Raw genomic sequence first — 22,538 nt, forward strand, 5'->3', positions numbered from 1 at the left:
TTTCAATCCCAAACTCAACTTGTTTATTAAACAAGTGAAAATTATATATATTAAGTCTACCCTTTATTAAATAGGTAATTCAACCACACTCCATAACGTATTTATTAAATGACTCAAATTAGGTTAAATGGGTTACATAGGTTAAGTAGGTTTCAATAGGTTAAATAGATTTAAATGAGTTAAATAAGCTAAGTGAATCAAATTAAACAAGTTAATTAGATCTTAAATGGGTTAAAAAAGTTTAAAGGGGTTACATGAGTAGATCTACAAACCGTTCTAATTATTAAATAGGACAAAAGGGGTTAAATAAATCAAAAGGTTATACCTAAATGCAATCTTTAAAAAAACGAGTTTAATCGATTGATCTATCTATGACCCAAACATACTCAAGCCAAATCTAAATCTATTTAAAGCGGGTTGGTTGCATGTCTAAATTGTTGCCTAAGTTTGCTGCCATGGTGACGATGGTTGGAGCAATATCAAAGTTAGAACTGTTTTCCGATGGTCAGATGTCTAGCTGAACTCTTTGAGCCACAGTTGTGATTCAATAACCAACCCATATCCATGGGCTACATTGTAAATCTAAGCAGGAAACCTAATCAGAAATCAAGAAAAAAAAAAACCCAACAGAATCTACGAATCAAATCCCGAGGCCATTTTAGTAAATCAAAAGCCTACTTTTAGACATTTGACCCCTCTCCCGATACAGAACAAAAACAGAGGCAGGGAAACACGCAGAAAAAACACCATGGAAAGAAGAATAGGAATTCCTCACGGCCCAATAGGTGCATTTCAATTCTAAGCTTCTATTCCTAATCGAAGCTTCGAGCTTGCCCCTTCTCCTCAACCTCTGCTTCTCCGGAAGGCTTAGGTCCCCAAATTTAGTTGCAAATCCTACTAAATCTCTGCTAAATCTCAGATCTAAACGTTAAGATATCTCCTTTCCGTGTTTTTGTCGCCTGTCTCGCCTTTTCTTGTGTGCAGCCTTTGCTTTCCCCTTCCACAGTACAAAGAGTTACAAACAAACAACACAGAGAGAGGGAGTATTTAGTGCCGAAATGGGGTGAGATTGGATGAGAAAAGCAGCTGGGAATTGATCATTCACAGCTGCTTGTTAGAGGCGGCTTCGTTTATTGTGCGTGGTATGGTTTCTTCCTCCTAAACGTCGCAGTTTTATAGCTTCTTCCTTTTAAAGATCGGATATGATTTTCTTGCGATTTTGGGCTTATGGGTCTTAAAGATCTTTGCTTCATCGGATTCAGTACCAATATTCGGTAATCAAATCGCGACTTTATATCTTACTTCTTTCAAAGATTCGATTTTTTTTCCTGTTGCGATCGGTACCCGGTTGTAAAGAGATTCGATTTTTTCTTTTAGTTATTGATTCAGTTGAGTTTCGTGTCTGATCGGTGGTTAGGATTTCTGTTGTTTGTATCTCTCTTGCCCTTTCCACTGTATGGTCTTCTTTCGCAAGATTGTTCTTCTTCTCTGCCCTCAGTATTCTGATCGTGTTTTTCTTGGTTGTTTTTAAAGCTTGGGCTTTGTGGCTATCTAGATTTCCTATTGTTTTATAAGAATCTGTGTTCAGAATCCGACTGTATAACTGAATTTTTCTTAAATAAATGGAAAATCTGGGCTGCAGAAATACTGTGATCTCGTACTCCCAGTGATTGATTTAGCTTTGCAACGGTCTTTGGGTTTACAAGTTTTCTAGATTTTTGTTCATTCACAAGAAGGAATACTTTATTTTCGTTATCATATTAATTGGATAAAGATTTAATGGCAAAAAAATGGAGAGGTTGATTTGGCCCTTCATTTATTTTTCTTGGTTATAAGTTAGTTCTGCTTCCTAATTCTGATTAGCCAGGTCGTGTCTATTGATTCTTTGGTTTTGGCAGTTGTCAATTAGGAGTTTCTAGCTATAAAAGAGAACTTTTGGGAGTTTTTCGGAGGAGGCTTACTTCACTCAATTATTGTTGTTAATTGTTATTCAATCCCTCAGCCAATTTCTTTTCCTGGTAAGTTCCATCTCTATCTGATATGTTCCCCCCTCCCTTTCCGTGCTTTTTTTTTATTGAAACCCAGTTGCTGAAAAGCTATATTGTCATGTTTTAGATGATAGGTTTGGATTTTTGTTGACGCTTTTGCTGATGTGCTTCCTTTTCTCTAGAAGCAGCAGCTTGAAGTGTTTTCTGAATGAGAAACTGAGGATGCTGCCAATTCTTTCCTGACTTCAAATTAGGTGATGAAATCTTTTTGTCTGTCTTCTGATTTCTTTCTGATAAGCTTTCATGTTACTATATTTTTACCTTCTGCATCTTTTTTTTTTTTTTTTTATGTAACTAATTCTTAATACGTGACTTTAGTCCTACTTAAGCAATGATTCAAGTAATTTATATTTCTTTCATTTTTGTGCTTTGTCGATAAGATATTGTTTATTCTCTTTGTAGAAGCTAATATTTATTCTGGAATTTGTGAACCTATACTGTGATTACTATTTCTGACATGTTTGTATCGATGCAACTGCCTAGTAAAGACTTACATCCATTAGAGTAGGGAATACAAATCATCATATTACTTTTGATATGTTGAATTATGTGGCTATGAAGTGGCTGCCTTGATTCTGACTTGGCTCTTGGTTTGTCTTGGATCTATCACATAAGGTTTAATTGTTGCAAGGATCGAGTTCTCACAGGATCAGAACTGATAGTAGTGGTTTGCCTGCTTGGATTCATGGCAACTCTGCGACATGGTGAATCAAGACAGCTGTACTCATGGTGGTGGGGCAGTCATATCAGCCCAAAGAACTCCAAATGGCTTCAGGAAAATCTTACAGGTATTTATATCTCTTATTCGTTATTGTCATGTTTGAGGGATGCAACTATGAACCTGATATCTTGCCAAGTATTTGAAGTTCTGTGTTGCCCATAAGAAAACTTGTGTAAGGTCAATATTTATTACCTGATTATGGGGTATGATATTCTTGTAGAGTAGTCACACTCTTCTGTTGGATTTTCCTTTAGCTATGTAACCCAAAGGCACTAATAATGATTTAGCAGAAGCCTTAGCAAATTACAATCCTTTAAGAGGCAATTGAGATTAATAAGCTTTATACTTCTGTGTCATACATGTCAGCATATGATCCGATTAGAAAAAAGGAATAATTTCTTCAACCCATTCAACTTGAATTTCTCAAAAACGAAGTCCGTTGAACCGGTAGGTATCGTACCAACACACGGTATGTTTGAGCGTGCTGGTTCTGGTACCGAATCGACACCGTACCAAAACCGGCATGCTCAATTCCGGCACGTTCAATTTTTTTTTGGAGTTTTCAAGTTGATTTCATTAGTAATCAATCTTTTTAAACTTTTTCAATAATTTTAAGTCTAATTTGATATTTTTTTTATGTTCCTATGATTCCGGTTTAATCTAAATGATGTATCTTATTGTTTTAAAATGATACAAAATATAAAATGATTAGTGAGATGTTGTATGCTAAAAAAGCAAAATAAAATATTCTCAAATCAAGTAGTAAGATTAAAAATATAAAATAATACAATCAATTACATATATTTAAAGTACAACATGCATACCGATATCTAAAATTTCGTCGAGTGGCGATGCCTCAAATGATGTTGTAGTCTTGTATGTCCACCCATAAGGAACGCGCTTTGGGTTATAAGCACTCTTGGATTTCTCGCTGAAGCTTTAACTCTAAGAGATATTTTTCGGCTAATAGACTGCCTGATAAAACGACCATGAAGGGGCCTATCTGAATAAGCCGGCAGCAAAATCCGATCCGTAAGATGCTTCGGGATGCATAAGATAGTAGTCACCGAAAGATACCTCAGATGCATCATATTCATATCCGTATTCGTATAGATCGTAACTGTCTGTGGCTGTAGATAATAGGATCCAGTATACGACTCGGAATTTAATATGTCTATAGATCTTACTTCATGTTTGAGATCATCTGTAGCTGCATAATGTTCTCTTGAATGATCTCGAGGAGCCCGTCTTTTATATGCAATCGAATTCTCGTGGGCTCCACCAGATCGTGCACCATGGTCCCTATGTAGCATACGGAAACTAATATTCATCGGTGAATCGAAGACCATCTTGCGATTTTCTCATAAACGGTGGTCTCATGTCCTCCCCTCCCTCTCTGGTCAGCAGATCCATGACCACCAGAACTGCTGCTCCTGGTCTCTGAATCTGGATGAATTGGCTTCTCCTGTACACTTTTCATTAGGGATGCAAGTGCTTTTGGTTTTTTTTGGTGTGCTGGGCAGTTGCTTTTTTATCCTTCGTGTTACTTGCTGCTTGCTTACTTTTCGTGCCACTCGCTGCCTGCTTACTCTTCGTGCAACTCGCTGCCTGCTTATCCTTCGTGCCACTCTCTGCTTACTTACCTTTCGTTCTCCTCTTTAACTGGCTATGTTGGGATGTCGCCCTCATGATTGAGTTGGCTGGGTAGCATAGTGGCTTCATCTAAGAATCTCTTGATAAGTGGATATTTTGGATAAGGAGTTATGTAGTGTTCGGCTCCCCTGTGGTTGTGGCTGATCAGCTAGAAGGATGCGTGGAATATTGCTCTCTGCCCATTGCCCTGCATCGACCCTAGTCTTGCTGGCTACGAAATTGACCGGCCGTGAAGGCGATTCTCGCTCATCAAGCTTCGACTCCTACTGCTGGCCCATAAGCCATCCGATTATAGGATCATTCTCATCATCAAACGAGAGCATTATGGATTGAATCTATGTATTTTAGCTCCACTTCCTTCTAAATGCACTTCAGCCTCAACCTCAGATTGTAGTGAACAAATGCAAGGCTTTTGAGGCACTTCTGTGTCAAACGATTCCTCTGCTTGCTATGGATGAGGGTGAAGGTAGACCAGCTGCGCTCACAGCCACTCGAGGAGACCGTATGGGAGAGGATCGAGATAGCTAACTGTTTAAGATTTTTTGCGGACAAACTAAAATGAATCTATCATTCAGCTGCAAAAATATTGAAGAAAATTATATATGAGATATTATCATATTAGTAACCATCTAACGCCAGATAAATATTCTTCCGATGTGTAATATATCTGGATTCATACTTTTCTTATTTAAGATAGTTGCGAAGACTCCAAAGCAGTCAATGCCCTCTCTAAATATTTTAGTATGTGAAAAAGAAGCATGTTGTAGTATGTTAATAATTGAAGATATCAGTTAACTTACACATGCTACTTAAGTTAACTTATATTTTCTAAACATAGGGCCGCAACTTCTGGATCAGGCTCCATCTTGTAAATCATATTATGCAGAGTGGCTAGAAGTTAGTCATCCATATCAATTCCAGCTACAGTGTACTGAAACTGAGGATTTAAGTAGTATGCTGTAGATAGAGTTCGCTATTGTCCTAGTAAAATTGTACAAGTACAGGAGCAGCCTAATTTTCAATGTTCCTACTTACCTGCTAGATGTAAGTCCCTGCTTATCTGGTAGTCCCACCGCCGCTCAATGATGTCGATGTACTTCTGGGCATACGTCGGATCTGTCTTCTTGATCTGAATCTTTGCCCTCTCCATTATGTGATATAAGAAGCCTATCTGAGGGCATCTCTCGCTGTCTACGACCCGAAGCACTTTATATAATGGTCTGATAGCCTTCACTATAGTAGTGACCCGATGTTAGAATGTCTGCCTCATCACCAAGTTCTCGACAATGCTACCTTTAGTGCCGACCCTCGCATATCTACTTTTCTGCCACTTAGGACTGACAAATATCTGACGTAGGGCTGTTTCTCAAGAATGCTATCAAGTGCAACGTAGTTGGTAGCAAACCGTATGACTTTTGGTCTCAAGATATCTCCCTTTGCATACCTTCTCATCAGTAAAAGGAACAATGTATGGTTGTAAATATATCTGGTGATGGTTTGGGCTGCTCCCCTGTCTATTGCACCCTATGAATTTTCGCAATGTCCATCAACATGAGGTCGATACAATATGCAGCACAGGAGGTTCAGAAAATATGTGGTCGCCGCTCTATCAAGATCTCCTCGGTGGCCTTATATTGTGGCTCATTATCAGTGATGACTTGAATGACATTTTTTTCTTCTACCTGATCAATCACCTCCTCCATCAATTTGAGGATGTACGTGGTATCGTGCACCTGATAAGAAGCATCAACCGGCGTGTGGAAGAAAGTCTTCGTATCACAATATGTTAGAAAGTTGATAATGCTCCATCTAGCAGAACCGGTCCAACCATCACACATCACTGTTAGTCTATATGTGGGCCACTTGCTTTTGTATGTGACAATTCATATCTCTAGCTCCTTATTATTGTGAAGAAGCTCACCGTCGATGTCATTTGGGTTTTGAGGATGTATGTCAGGACCGACAGTCTGTATGGAGGAAATGACAGATCTATAGTATGTATTGTCTGCCATATTCATTGGAACGTAGCTAAAGTGGAATCAGGATCCAATAGCTCGGCACATATCCTTTTTTATCCTTCTTCAGCATTGTGTCAAGTGTCAACCCTCTGCTGTTTCAAATTTCTGTTGGGAAAGGCATATGGATCTAAATTATTGATTGCTCCTCCTGGTGGAATCTCTCTGGATGATTTTTTTTTGCTACCAAAAGCTCTAATATGGATGCAATACAATCACTGCTTCTGCTGACGACCTTCCTGATTGAGGAGGCATCTTGAACTCTGGATCTAGTCTACTGCTCGCAGAATCGGAGCCTGACTCGTAGTATGAGGGCCCAAATTGAGCCCTATGCCTGACCACCTTATCCTGCTCCCATAATCATGCAGGCTTGCCTGCATGGCAGTCTAGATTTGTGCCTCGTCATTTGGAGTGGACGCATCCTGACTCCCTGGAATGATAGAAAAGTGGCTCTGCCGCTCGGCGGTCCACCTCTACTTTCATTTGGAAACCTTCTCTTTCACTACTCTGAAATTAGTGAAGTATTTTTTTATTAGCTGTCGAACCTCCCGTGGGCATTTCCGGCCTATAGATACGTCGGAGTAATCACCAGTTAAGTGTTGCTTCAATTTGATTACCTCTCCTCCCTTGAACTCTGTGCTGCACCAGTTGCATTTTCAATGGTGTTGGCCCGAGAGCATTTGCTCATGATCCTAGCCAATATCACGCTCTGGCCTTCTTTTTCTTTGATGGTTTCATTCCTGCAGATTTATCAAGTACGCCAGTTTTTTAATTATTTAAAAGTAGCAAAATTTTGTTATGATGAAGATATTTTTTTACCTCAGAAAATACATCTAATTTATCTAATACATATACAAATATTTCATATTTATTTATTTATTTAATTAATTTTTATTATTTTTAAATTTAAAAGTATGTTTAAATATCAAAAATTCAGAAAAATATGTTTTCTACTTCAGAAATTATTTCTGAATTATGTAATACGTACCACTAATTTTTATAATTTTTGTATTAATTATATATTTTTAATTATTTTTTAAATTTAAAAATACTTTTTAAATATAAATATTTTAAAAAATTAATTTCAGCTCATATCCATGTAGAACTCCACAATGGATGTTACATATATTTTTCTAAGCTCGTGGTCATGCATCAAAGGCTACTTATTTCTTAATTTTTGTTAAATTTAGGCCTAGGTAATTGTGCGCGTGATCGCATCAAAACTTGAATAAATAGATACTAAATTTTTCTGGACAGTAGTTTGCATGCCCCTAAATACACTTCTGATTGTACAATTTTTTTGATTTTTAATTTTTAAAAATTATATATAATCCAAAATTTAAAAAGATTTATGTCATCATGTAGATTATCCATAGATCTACAACATATAATAAAATCAAGGCCAAATCAAAAATTTTGGCATGATTTCTCCTTATTTTGTAAATTTTGAGCTATTTTCTTAAGTAAGAAAATAGAGAAAATAAGATAGGGAACAAGAAGCACATCATATTTAGGCTTGAATCTTTCTTTAATTGTGTTGAATCTGTGTGATTTCACAAATTGAGGGGAAGGGGGAGTTTTAGCCATCTTACAGCTAAATGAACTTTCAAAACAAACTGTTAGGAATGCCTTCGACCTTCCCAACACTTGTTTTTAACAAAAGAAGTAGAGGAGAGGGCTCGGTTTCGAATCAGGTTGATTTGGTGCGAACCATCCGGTTTGCACCCAGTTCGAACGGAACCAGCTGGTTTCAGTCTGGTTCCAGGCCGTTTCGGTCGGTTCAGTCCAGCTCGAGCCTTTTTTTGGCCGGTTTCGGTCGGTTTGGAACCCGTTTCGACCGGTTTGGAACTGGAACTGATTTCAATAGGCAAATCGATCCGGTTTCCCACTGGGTCAACTCGGTATGGGCCGAACCGAGTGGTCCGGTTCGGCCTACTTTGCTCAAAAGAAATATAAAAAAAGATGGAAGAATTGTGAAAGTAGGGTTTAGAATCTTTTTTTCGTTGATACTCCACATCTCATAAACAGAGGTACATAGCCCATATTTATAGTACTAATGAGGTTCTTCTTTTTATAGTTTGGGTTGGATTTCTCTCATAGTTCGAATAGGGTTAGATCTCCAAAAATAAATATGACCAATAGAAATAATTAAGAAAAAACTAAAATTCTACAAGCGTAGATCTCAACTTCTACATTAACTTTGCTTTCTGTCGCTCATCTAATTCTTTATGGATTGGGAGATAACGTTTGGGCAAATGTTTACGTGGAAATGAAATGTTCAGTTTGACCGGCCCGTTTTAGATACCAAAAGATGGAAGTTGGGTTCGATCACTAGGGGCGCCACACTCTAAAGGGCGTGGCTTTATGTTGTAACTCTCGAAAAACTGTCTGATTTAAAAAAAAAGATCGTCTTAATTGGACGTGGTATGACCAAGTTATGACCATAGGAAGTTTGCTTGCAATACGGCTTCCCGAGGTGGTGGATGTTGCTCCTGGATCTTGTCCAGCTCTACTTGTAGTGGCCAAAGTGGTCAATATCAAGTTTGAGAATCCTTCTGTATTAGCATCACTCTGAGCTTAGATGTCTGTGAGCCATAACCAAACTTCTGCTTCCTTTGTTTGTTTGTTTCTTATCTTCTTCCTAACACATGAAAGTATGAAACGGTAGTTAATTATGATTAGATATTATTTTGGCCAGCTAGGTATCGTGCTAACTTAACAAACTATATGCTCCTGTAACTCTTTGTATATTTCTGTTTTCTATCATATGTACTACAGCACATTGGATCCCAAGAATAGCTAAAATCTTTTATAGCATACTTGATGTGATGCCCAGGATGGATGAAAAGTTAATTACTACATTATGATATAACATCAGTTTTTTCTATTATAAGGAAAAATATGAGAATGAGGAAGGAAAATGAAGAGAGCCAAGTTTTTTTTTTGTTTTGCTATTTTATGTGGTTCAACGAACATATAATCTTATTACATTTATAAAATATTTCTTGTTAGTGACGTGCTGTTCACATTTTACTATCAATCATGAAATACATGGTTCTAGTGTGTACTCCAGTGAGATCAAGATACTTCTTCTTGCATTAACTTCCTATCATGATATTTACCTACTCAAATTTTTTGTTTATATGGTTATTGAAGTCTTTATTGTCTAAGTAGGTGACAAGCAAACTATACTTAAGCACTGATTGAAGCTTGCGGTGTGCATATTGATGGATCCTAATGAGCCTACTTGATATCATAGCCTGGATGTTGAATTTCTTGGGATACAACTGATGAGAATCTTATGGCGAACCTTTTGTTTAAGTGGATCATACTTGTACCAAGAATATTTTATCAAATTTCATCGAGCATCTGAGATGATAAGTCATAATATAAGTCATGGTTATATAAGAGGGGAAATTGATTGTTCTCTGTTTGCTAAAGAAAATAAACATCTTCACAAGTTAGACAAAGTGACCATTGGATAGAACATACATATCAGTTTCCCAAATCACTTAAGAATAGAAGCTCCAAAAAAAAAGACTTTTAAAAGTAATTGTAGTTGCATAGAGATTTTTCTGAAAAGAAGGGAAACCCCCCTCTATTCACAAGGAATAGAGAATCATAAATATGTTGGGGAGGGGGGGGGGGGGGGGGGGGACGGGATCTTATATATAAATATCACATTACTTATTCACTAGGAATGGAGAATCATATATATGTTGGCTCTGCTGGCAAGAGTTTGGTGTTATGTGCACACACATTGTGTCTTGTCCTGTTAATACTTAGCATGCACTGACACAATACTAAGCAAGTTTGTCAAAAAAAGATTTACAACCTATGAAATGAGATATATTAGTTTTTTCAACTTTTTTCCCTTAATTTAGACTGATTTAAACTGCTTTATCATAATGTACAGGCATTTATGAAACACGCTTTTCTCTGACCTCTATACGTTTAACATTATGTGCATATCATAGTTTCAAGTGGTTTGTTGTCTAAGGCATTGTACAACAATATTTGGACTTTCATGCTAAAAACTAAACGGAAATATTCATTTCTCATTTAAAAATTGAAGAAAGTGGAAGTGTCATGACCTATAAGTTCATAGGCCCCAAAAGACCTGGATCTATGGTGCACAGAGTTTCTTTGAATTCCATAATGCTATTTGAATTTAAAGCAAGTAAAATATGATCGCGTTGATTACTTTTTCAAGAAAACCCATAATCTTGGCTATGATGATCAGGCCCTGTTTTAGGGATTAGCTCTTAAAATCCTTATTCATCAAATAAAATGGTAATTGAAACCATAAAAACCAAAAAAAAATTGAGAAAGAAAAACTTTCAATTTAATGTAGGCTGATGAAATTCTCAGAAAAAAATCAGAAAAAAAAGGACTTTCAAAATTCAAAACTGCAGATCATCTTAAAAAGGACAAGGTTATATGGGACAGTCAAGTGCGGGGTTAGAAAGGAGAAAATGTAAAGCACAAGCTTGTATTTGTGCATTTATGCCTATATCGTATATTCTAAAATTGATATAGAGTGCAAATTAATTTATGTCCTACAGCCGTTACCAAGGTCGGTAGAATCAATACTGGTTCTCTGGCGGCACAAGTCGGCACAGGCCGTGCTGGGCTTGTACCGATGGAGGAGACAACACGCAGACCGTGGGAGAGAGGAAAAGAGAGAGAGAAGGGGGAGAGAGAGAGGGAGCCCGACGGAGGGTGGCGGACACCGGCGGAGGCTGGCCTCGGCCACGGGAAGCGAGGCCGTGGCTGCTTCCCTATTTCAAACGAAACAGAGGAAGCGGCCGCGGCCTCCGCCAGCGTCCCGCCCTCTCCCTCTCTCTTCCTCCCCCGCTCACTCTCTCTTTCTTTCTCCTTTTCTAGCTTCGGTAACGGATTTTGTTTCCGTTGCCGGAACCATACTGGTGAGCCACTGGTATGGCTCGAGACTATCGTAACCGCCCAGTTTGGGACAGTTCCGCCGACCCTGGTTGTTACAGTGATATGGGCCTTGTCATGGTATCCAAACATCAAGAAACATAATAGAAAAGTAACAAGTATAAGATAGGAAGAGAGGAGAAGATGGGAGTAAAAGAGGAGAGAAAGGAGATGCAAAAGATAGGTGAGAAAGATTCTGTATGGACTACTTACATTTTTGCAGCATCAGCTCCTATTTAAACGGGGGTGGTCGCCAATTAGGGTGAAAAAGACCATATTGGCCCTAATAAGTGACCGGCCATTACATATAGAATATAAGGTTGAGCTTATTTGAGCTTAAATAAAGGTACAATAACAAGGACATAAAGCAGTCTCATTCAAGGTTTTTAACATTTCTAGATAATTAGGAAAAATATGTTGCAAAATAGGAAATGATGGTTGTCCTGAATGACAGTGCCATCTAACCAAAGATTTGCTATGACTCAATGGATTTGGAGGAACCACCATGAGAATCAAGAAGTTATAGGTCTCTTTTCTCACATCCTCCACCTAGTTCTCTTCGCGTGAAGATCCTAAAATTCACAATGAGCAGGATAAAATGTAATCGCACAATTGAGGGACTTAGTTAACTGACTGGCAGACAATAAGTTGCATGGAAATTTAGGAGCATATAAGACTGAAGACAATGACATGGAGGGTGAAGCTCGGATCTCTCCTTGTCCAGAAATAGACGATAAGGTATCATCAGCCAAAGTAACATGATTTGAAGAGGATAAATAACTAACAGAAGAAAATAATTAAGAGAATCAGTCATATGGTCAGAAGCCCTTGAATCAATCTCCAGGGGGGTGAGCAATGAGATGCATGGTGAGCATGTAGAATACCTGACTGAGAAACAGTGGCTTTAGATGGAGACTTCTGCAAAAGCAGTTGATTATACTCTTCCTGAGAATCAGAGACCTTATTACATGAGGTAGAAAGCATGGATGAAGCAGGTGATTAGTGCCTGATTTGTACTTGCGGCTTTAGCCTAAGCCAGCCTTCCGATGACATCCCAGTTGCATTCCACAGTGTGATTAGTGCATCCACACTTGGTACATTTCATTGTGCTATTACCACCTCCCCTGTACATCCACTGTGATCTCCGCGACCTCCTATATCTCTACTAGTAGAGACAAATGCAGATTTTCACTCATATGCTGAGTAGGGGATGAGATAGATACCTGCTGAAGATGAGCATATACGATGTTCAGAGAAGGAAGCTCGCTACTAATGAATTGACCCTTTAGTTGATCATAATCTGAACTAAACCTAGATAGAAATTTAGCATCTCTAAAATCCTTGTTTTACTTTCTTTGTTTTTCAATATCATTTATGAGAGGTTGATACACATTTAACTCCCCCCAAATTCCTCTCAATTGACTATAGTATTCACTAAGTGATTCATTTCCTTGCTGAAGGTGAAAAATCTGTTCATATGTCTCTTAAATTCAAGAGATATTTTTTTCTGAAGAATACATTTCTCTTGTAGTTTCTCAGAAGTACTTTGCTGTGTCATAGAACATTGAATTATTACTAACACTAGCCTCCACACTATTCCATGACAAAGTCATAACTTGTGAATTTTCTCTCTGCCATTCTTTAATTCTACGATTACTTGAAGGAGGATTTTCAATGAGATAATCATGTTTTCCTTTTGCCTTCAAGAAAACTTCTACAGCTTTGGCCCATTGTAAATATTTCTTAGCCCCAGAAAGCTTGATTTATGTACAAAATATATCACGAGTGGAAATTCCTGCATATCACTTTCTCCTCCCACCATAATCCATTAACAGTAAATAGAATCAATATTTAGCAAGGAGCATAAATCACCGATATAAGACAACTAAGAATCACTAGCACACTCAAGACAAGGAGATAATATGCAGACCCTTACTAATCATCAATCAAATAAGAATATGCTGATTTCTGCATTACGGAACAGCAAGCACAGAATTTACTGATTTCATAAAGGATAAATTTATTTTACCATGATCTGGTTGTCCAGGTATTTTGTCTTGATTGGATTGGACAGTTACTCTCCAATGGAAAATTAATGCCTATTTGAACATAACCAGCATCCAACAGCACTCTTTCATGGCATCACAAGCTTCATATAATAAAGGGGGCTGCAATCGATGGACAGCATACTTGGGATTCACATCCCACGCATCAAGAGGAAATCACAATAGCATGGTCAAAGTCTTTCCTCTTTGCAAAGTTGGGATGTATCTCTCACAAGTCCTCGAACCAGGCAACAGGAACAGAACAGTCCTAACTTGGCTCTGATACCATGTCAGTAACCAAACAGCAAAAAATGGAATAGAAAATAAAAAGAATAAGAGAGGAAGAGAGAAGTAGGGAGGGAAAGAAGACGCAGAAGATAGGTGAGAAAGATTCCATGCAGATTGCTTACATCCGTGTGGCATCAACTCCTATTAAAACAAGGGGGTGGTCACAAATTAAGGGGAAAAAAAGACCTTATTGGTCCTAATAAGTGGCCCGCAAGATTTGTCGTACCGGTCGGTATTGGCTCATACCAACCATACCAATTGGTATAAGTACCAAATAGGTACACGGTACGGGGACGTATCGACACTTAGTACGCCGAACCGGATACCATACCGGGTGTGCCGACATTGTAATAAGATGATACTGGTATGGGGTCCGATACCGAAACGGTGGTCAGTCATATACAATGCAAGGTTGAATTGCATTTTGCTCATTTGGGGTGAACCTGACTATGGGGCACCTTATTCTTGAGGGAATGCAGATTTAGGGTTGCAACATGCCAGGCCACCACATACTTGAGAATTAAAAGAAATGATCAAGCACCCTAGGTGAATCCTGCTGACAAAGAAACCACACCATCATTTTTCACAAGGATTAGGAGTCATCTTTACCACATCATGGAGAGGAATCCATCACAGCAGCATAATTTGCAAAGGTGGTGCATATAAGGACAGATGTTATTGCTGATGAACATCTAGTCAATTAAAACTTTTGGCATTACTTTATGTGATCTGTATTTTCTTAATAATTTTTTAATATAATAAAGTTAATTTATGCAATCATTTTTGTACAGTACAAGAACTTTACTATTTGTTTGTCACCTGTAAAGATATACTTTTATGAATATCATTTCACTGAAAACTTGAGCTTCCCTGCACAGATATGGACATGAAGGTCAAGGCAATGATCAAACTCATAGAAGAAGATGCTGATTCTTTTGCAAGGAGAGCAGAGATGTACTACAAAAAACGGCCTGAGCTTATGAAACTGGTGGAGGAGTTCTACCGAGCATACCGTGCTTTAGCTGAAAGATATGATCATGCAACTGGGGCACTCCGCCAGGCTCACCGAACAATGGCAGAAGCATTCCCCAACCAAGTCCCATTGGTGTTGCTTGATGAGTCACCTTCTGGTTCATCTGGCACGGAGGTGGAGCCTCAAACACCTGAAATGCCTGCACCCATTCGAGCATCATTAGATCCAGAAGACTTACAGAAGGATGCACTGGGTGTATCGTCACATTTTCATGCCATTAAAAGAAATGGGGCTTATTCTGGAGAAGGTGATGCATTATCAAGCCAAAAAGGTTTGAAGCAGTTGAACGAGATGTTTGCAACTGGGGAAGGAGCAGCCCATACAAATTTATCTGAAGGAAGAGTAGGAAGAGGCCTGAACTTCCATGAAGAAGAGGGAAAAGTTTATGAGCATAAATCACATAGTGGGTCAGGAGATCTTGAAAAACGAGAAGTTGAGGAGAAAGAGGATTCAAGTGATGACATGAAGAATCTGCATGAAGAAATATCACGGTTATCAACAGAGATCCAAAATCTGAGAAACCAAATAACATCAGCATCTGAATGTGATAATAAAGCTCAAAATGAAATCGAAAGTTTAAAGGACAGTCTCTCTAAATTAAACTCTGAGAAAAATGCTACCTTTCTTCAATACCAGTTATCTCTTGAAAGAATATCAAGTCTGGAGTCCGAAATCTCCAACAGACAAAAAGAATTTAAAAAGCTTAGTGATGAGATGATGAGGGAAGTCATGAAGCTAAGGAGTGCTGAAGAACTTAGCCAATCTCTGCAGTTGGAGCTGGGCATGTTAGAACAGAAAGAGAAGGTGCAGCAGCAAGAACTTAATCAAAAGCAAGAAGAGTTGGAAAAACTTATCATTTCCTTAGAAGATGTACAAAAGCGATGCGCGAAGGCTGAAATGGCTCTGCAGTCCAGGGAGAAACTGCACTCCGAATCTCAGGAGGAGGTGAAGCTTTTGGGCTTGGAGATTCAAAAGGTGATTGAGAAGTTGAAGGACATGGAATATAGCAATGTAGGTTTAGAGGAAGAAGTTCACAGGCTTAAGGATGAGCATGACAGCCTAAATGAACAAAATCTCTCTTCTGCAATGAGGATAAAAGATCTTCAGGATGAAATAATTACCTTAACGGAAACAAAGAGGACACTTGAGATAGCTCTTCAATCCATGGAGAAACTACACTCCCAATCTCAGGACGATGTGAAGCTTTTGGGCTTGGAGATTCAAAAGGGCATTGAGAAGTTGAAGGACATGGAACAGAGTAATGCGAGTTTAGAGGAGGAAGTAAGCAAGCTTAAGGAGGAAATTGATAGCCTCAACGAACAGAATTTCTCTTCGGTAGCTAAGATAAAAGATCTGCAAGATGAAATCATTTTCTTGAATGAAACAAAGAGGACAATTGATCATGAAGTGGATGTCCATGTAGAAGAAAAGAAAGTTCTTCAGCAAGAACTTTGCCACCTAGAAGAAGATAGAAGTGATCTGCTGCAGAGGAACCAAGGACTAATGGAGCAAATAAAAGCTGTCAGTGTTAATGCAGAGTCCCTTCAAGAATTGGTACTCAAGCTTAAGAAGGAAAATGATAGCCTAAATGAACAAAATCTCTCTTCTGCAGCTAAGGTAAAAGATCTGCAAGATGAAATCATTTTCTTGAATGAAACAAAGAGGACACTTGATCATGAAGTCAGTCTCCATGTAGAAGAAAAAAAAGTTCGTCAGCAAGAACTTTGCCACCTAGAAGAAAATAGAAGTGGTTTGGAGCAGAGGAATCAACTACTTATGGAGCAAATGAAGGCTTGCAGTGTTAATGCAGAGTCCCTTCAGGGGTTGGTAAAGGAGTTGCAGAACGGAAACATGGAGCTGAAAGAGATCTGCAAGAAACATGAGGTTGAAAAGGAACTTATTTTGGACAAGCTAAAAGACATGAATCAGCTTTTGGAGAAGAATGTATTCTTAGAAAATTCTCTTTCAGATGCAAATGTTGAGTTAGAACTGTTGAGACAGAACATTGGAGCGCTCGAAGCTTCAAAGGAATCTCTCAGTGGTGAGATTTTCACACTTAATGCTGATAAGGCTTTGCTTGTTTCTCAGGTAGAGATCCATGCTAAGAATGCGGAGAAGATTTCAGAGAAAAATACTTTCTTGGAGAACTCCGTGTCTGATGTGAATGCTGAGCTCGAATGTCTCAGAACAAAGTTGAAGGACTCTGAAGAATCCTGCCAGTCTCTCAATGATCAGAATTCTACTCTTCTTGCTGAAAAACATACTTCTGCCAACCAGGTGAATGTTTCAAGATCTTCCTCTTTTTGCTTTAGATTTAGATTGTTTTATTTGAATTTCTCAAGTTTGTGAGATCATGTCTAATTCTGTGTGTTTATATAATATTCTTCAAAGTATTAACTTTTTGGACAATGACTTTTAATGTTTGTGGTCCTATGTTCCTTAATAATCTTTTTTTACTCTATTTTTTACAAAAAAACTCCCAAAATAAGTCCTGATTCCCAAGTTTGAGTGTCAGGTGAAAAGTGTTACAGAGAGTCTGGAATATCTGGAGCTTAGGTATGCGGATCTAGAAGACAAGCACTCGAGTTTGTTAAGGGAGAAGGATCTTATACTCACTCAAGTCAAGGAGCTGCAAGATCTATTGAAACTAGAGAAACAAGAATATGAAACTTCTATCCAGTCATACAAGAGCCAGCTGGTCACTCTAGAAAACCAGATCCATTGCCTGCAAGAAGAAAGCCATCTTATGGAGGAGGAGCTGGAACTAGAAGAGCTAAAAAATATGAATGCCTTACTTGACATTTTCATCTTGAAAAAAAGTTTGTGTGATATGAAAGAAGGAAACATTATTCTCTCCAAAGAATGTCAAAAGCATCTAGAGGCGTCTTCGTCTGCAGAAAAGCTAGTTTCACAACTCAAGCAGGAAAATCTTGTCCAGAGAGGAGAGATGATGCTGCTAACAGAGCATAATGAGAAGCTAAATGAAGGCATATGTCAGGCGGTGAAAACATTTAGTATCAACAAGGATGCTGGATCTGTAGATGGAATCAGTGGTGAAGTTGCATTGCAGAATATGATGGTTGACATTACAAGATTGCTAAACTGTATTTCAGATGCAGAGGATGAAAACCGGCATCTCCATATTGAGATTTCAGTTCTTTTCACCCTTCTAAAGCAAATAGGAATGGATTTGGCTGATATGAGATGGGAATTTCATGTCAAAATAGCAGAATTATTAAGTTTACAAAACAAGAAGCATGAACTCTTGGAGATGAATGGAGAACTGAGGCAAGCCTTAATGGCAAGCAACCAAAGGGAGGAACTACTGAAAAATGAGATGGATATTCTTTGTGGACAGCTATCAGTTCTGCGAGAATCTCATCAGAAGTTGCAAACTGAAATTTGCGAGCATGTTGAAGAAAATCAGTCTCTATTGAAGGAACTTTACTGCTTGAGGGAGAAGCACAATGAACTGGTTGATGAAAACAGTGTTGTTCTTGCAGAGGCCATGACACTGGAGCACCTCTATTTCTTCTTCAGGAGTCTTGATGCTGAGAGGATGTTGGAGTTGAAGTTGTTGAGTGATGATCTGGATTGCCTTCAATTGGTCAAAAATGACCTAGATTATGAGGTCAAAGAACTGAATAAAAAAACAGGAGTATTACTAGCAGAAAATATGCACCTTAAGGAATCCATCATTTATTTGGAAGAGTTGAGAAGTCATTTACTGATTTTAGAGTTTGACCTAAACACAGTCACTGGTCTTTTTGAAGAATTGAATCTTCAAATTGAATCGATGAACAATATGTTGACACAAAAAGACAGGGAACTTTCAGAAGCAAATCAGAAAATTCTATCCACAGAAGAAAAGAACAAAGAATTATCTACAGTTCTTGAGGCGCTTCAGCTGGATATTGTTGTGGCTAAGGCGGTAAAAGAGGAGCTAGAGAAAAATATCTCACTTTTATCAGAAGGTAATGTCTTTAGGGACAAGGAGATTGCATGCCTTACTGAAGCAAATGAGATGATACAAGAGGAGATAAATATACTGCATAAAGAGGCTGAAGTGCTTATAAGAAGGGAGGAGCATCTGACTTCTGAACTGCAGAAAGAAATAGATGAAGTTGAGCACTGCAAAGGAGAAATTGCAGAATTATTAAGTGATGCTCAAACCTCTGCAGTTAGTGCATCACTGTATGAAGAAAAGGTATTTGAGCTGATTGTAGAAGGTGAGAGCCTTGAGATTAGTGCCTTTGTGCAAAAAGAGATGCTCAATGAGGTAATCACTTTAAGAAATACATATATTGGTCAGCTGAAGAAAGAACTCTTCGTCCTGGAGGGAGAAAATAGAGGATTAAAGGCTGATCTGAATGTGTATTTGCCCCTTTTAAAGTCTTTAGTGGACAGTGTCACCTCTCTAGAAGAGCATACCCTTTCACTGTCAAATCTTCATGCACAAAAGGATCACAAAGAGCAGGTATTTGTTTCTCTATCATTGTTGATAATCATCAAAGTCTTACTAAATGTTACTTTTATCTCTGCATAGTGTTATATCAACTTTTTTATTTGTTAACATTTTACAAATGTTGCTTCGAGGACTCCCTGCGACGAATTCACTACGCAGCATCAAACATCAAAATGACAAGCAAGTGGTCTGCAAATATAAATTTTATTCATTTGTTATCTCATACTAAATGCAGAATTCTCTGCATTCCCTGAATATTGGAAATTTTGTCTTAATTTCTCACCAAAACCTAAGTCATGACCTTGTGGCTGACTAGGTCAGACACAGATTGGGCACGTTGAATGAACACGAAATGGCTGAGGCTTTATTTTTTAACACATTAAGATGTTTCTTTGCAGGATATGACTTTGATGTTTCATCAGCATGATGAGAGCAGTCAACTGAGTGAAGGCCATGGTGCTGTGGTGCCTGCTGGAATCCTAGTGATGCCGAAGTTGATTACCAAAGTTGACGCACTTAAACAGGTGATTATAGATACTGGGAGTCTTTTAGAACAAGAAAAGTTTGCTTTCATTGCTAACCTAGAGGGTATGAGGAAAGAAATTGAAGAGTTAAAAGCAGCTGCAATCCAAGGGAAGGTACAAGAGGATTCCATCAGACAACCGAATGAGGATGAAGATATAGATGATGCTGAGTCTTCCAAGGTAAAGTATGAGCAGAGAATGAAAGATATTCAGCTGGACCAGGTTTCAAGTTCTTCACAACATGGGAATGGTGTTGGCTCATATGGTCTGAGTAGGATCCATGATGCTGAAATCGATGATCAAATGCTTCAGTTATGGGAAACTGCTGAAAGTGACTGCAATGATGGGACATGGAAAGCATCATCAGTAGCTATGGAGTATGATATACAGGCTGTGGAGGAAGACAAGGGTGAATCCCCTTCTTCTGAACTAGTGACTGAGAAAGAGTTGGCCATTGACAAGCTAGAGATACCCAAGAGAATATCGGAATCCCAAGAAGAATGGAGCAAGGGGGTCCTCGAAAGGCTGGCTTCTGATTCCCAGAGGCTGTCGGTCCTTCAGACAAGTGTGGAGGAGTTGAAGGGGAAGATGGAAAGCTCTCAAAAAGGGAAGCGACCTCTGAGTTCTGAATATGATAAATTCAGAGGACAATTGGAAAAGGCTGAGAGAGCTCTATTGGAGCTGATTGATATCACAGGCAAGTTGACGAAGAAGGCCAAAGACTATTCCGTTCCTTCTGATGATATAGCTGTTGAAACTGAAGAAATGGGGAATGTGGGAAGAAGCAAAATCTCAGAAGAGGCATGGAGGGGATCAGAAAGGATTGGACGATTGGAGTTGGAGCTGCAACAAATCCAGTATATCTTGCTGAAACTTGAAGAAGAGCATGAGAACAGCCGAAGTAAAGCTGCAGACAGAAGAGCCAGAGTCCTTTTGAGGGATTATTTCTATGGAAGTAGAGACAGCCCTAGACAGAAAAAGAAAAGCCCATTCTGTGGGTGCTTGAGGCTTAAAACCAAGGGTGACAACTAATTTCCTGTGCTTTTAATAATATGAGAAGTTCTTGTTTTCCACAGCAAAATCTGCTATCTTGGAATGTACCCTTCTTTCTCAGGAAAGGGGTATGGGTTCTCGAGCACCTCATTTTCACTACAGTTTTACTCTATAGTCTATAGGCTATTGTGAGAATTTTTCTTGGTCAAGTCCCCTGCATTCTGAATTGCTTAGCTTAAGAGGAAGTGTATATGTTAGGCCTAGTTTAAGTCAGTTGAGCTTCTTAGTGAACTTTACCCTTTTTTTCTAGCTCTTGATTTTTTTTCTTTTTTTATGGCATACATTTTCTCAAGTCATCATCTGAACACCCATTATTAAGATTTAGTATGATGTTCTGAAAGTGAATGTTGCAGCTATATACTGACAACTGACAGAGCCTTGATATCATGAATTCCAAACTTTTTAGGAACTCCAGTTCTCAGCTCTACTTTGAGAAAGCTTAATTAGTGTTCAGTTAACAGCTAGATGTAAATTTCTTCTTCATCCTTTTATTGAGGTTTCTTGATTTGGAGTCTGTTCCATAGAAGAACTCATTTTGAATTGGTTTTGATGACAATACTGTTATCAGTTAGGATGCATGTGTATTGAGCCCGCCACCAGCCCCCCGCACCCCCCCTCCCCCTCCTCTCCCACTTTCTATTCTGAGCCACCCTAGAGTAGCTATACCAAGGTTTTAAGCTATGATACATGGACTTGGGTTCCTGTGGCTAATCTTGCTATGTGTTCAAGTTCCAGATTCTTTTCGGGATTTAAGAATTTTTTGTTATGAAGTGGTGCCAACTTGTTTAGCCGAGCTGGTAAAGGTGCTAGTTGTTGCATACCGGTGACTTGGGTTCAGATCCGGCCTTACCCCAAGTCCAGCCAGGCTTCCTCCTGTCATAATTCTCACAAAAAGAAATCGGAATTACTTGTTATGGAGCTGCATCTGAGTATCACACCAATGCCTGTGATTAGGTGTTGGTGGTGCAGGTACATCAGGCTAAATTGCAGAATCTACTTGGTTACATAGGTTTCAAGTGCTGACCAGTGCGGGGCCACTATTGATGCCCAGGACAAATCAATGCTCTTTAGCTAAATTATTTTTAACCATAAAGGATATCAAGTCTTTGTTTTGAACCTTTACTATCTATTTTTGCATGGCATGGCACAGTATGCCAGCACGTGCGCAGGGCTTGAAATGACTATGATCTAATGATTGTTTTTTCCTCATTATTTGTTAAGAGCATGTCTTCTAGCGCGCAGTCCTTGCAATTCATATTATTTTGAATTCTTCTGCAGTTCTATGTTTATTCTTAGCTCTTGATGAAAAACTGTCTTTGGCGACCCATTATGTGATGATTTTCACATAGAATGATGTGATGATTTTTCAAGGGCCTTCAGCTGGATATTGAATTCAAAATGTCAAGGCTCTTTCTGAAAATTCCAATAATGTATCTTTACTGCATTGACCAATATATAGGGCAGTTTGATTGTATAATGTAGTATTCTAGCAGAGAACTTAAAGCTTTACTTTGTAAGATGCAGTAGGAAAAAAAAAAGGCTACTGCATCTGAAAATATATTCAATGGACAAGAAGACTAGCTTATGATAAGTTTTTACAATCAAATGTTTTGATATTTCGAATCAATGTTTGTGAAAAGTGTATACCATGAGCCCATTGATGTACTACTTATATGCTGGAAGTGATTTAATGCCAAAAATGCATTCGACAACAATATGATGGTGCTTAGTTCTTCTAGTTCTACTGGCTAA

At 38.5% G+C, this 22,538-nt stretch overlaps 1 protein-coding gene across 4 annotated transcripts; it reads left to right on the plus strand.

Annotated features, from left to right (window-relative positions):
* The first annotated feature begins 707 nt into the window (after nucleotides 1–707).
* Nucleotides 708–21,142, plus strand: LOC103723807 (protein NETWORKED 1D). Of its 4 annotated transcripts, none has more exons than XM_026800244.2 (7): nucleotides 708–1,142; nucleotides 1,899–2,018; nucleotides 2,171–2,242; nucleotides 2,664–2,836; nucleotides 14,590–17,021; nucleotides 17,260–19,221; nucleotides 19,608–21,142. In XM_026800244.2, the coding sequence occupies exons 4-7, from the start codon at nucleotides 2,734–2,736 to the stop codon at nucleotides 20,763–20,765; spliced, it is 5,655 nt and encodes a 1,884-aa protein (XP_026656045.2). In that variant the 5' UTR covers nucleotides 708–1,142; nucleotides 1,899–2,018; nucleotides 2,171–2,242; nucleotides 2,664–2,733; the 3' UTR covers nucleotides 20,766–21,142. The 4 variants fall into 4 exon arrangements, with proteins under 4 accessions (XP_026656045.2, XP_038975396.1, XP_038975395.1 ...); XM_039119468.1 differs by having other exon boundaries at nucleotides 2,177–2,242; XM_039119467.1 differs by having other exon boundaries at nucleotides 751–1,274.
* Nucleotides 21,143–22,538: the final 1,396 nt, after the last annotated feature.

Source organism: Phoenix dactylifera, unplaced genomic scaffold (genome assembly GCF_009389715.1).
Source record: "Phoenix dactylifera cultivar Barhee BC4 unplaced genomic scaffold, palm_55x_up_171113_PBpolish2nd_filt_p 000557F, whole genome shotgun sequence".
NCBI classification, from domain to species: Eukaryota; Viridiplantae; Streptophyta; class Magnoliopsida; order Arecales; family Arecaceae; genus Phoenix; species Phoenix dactylifera.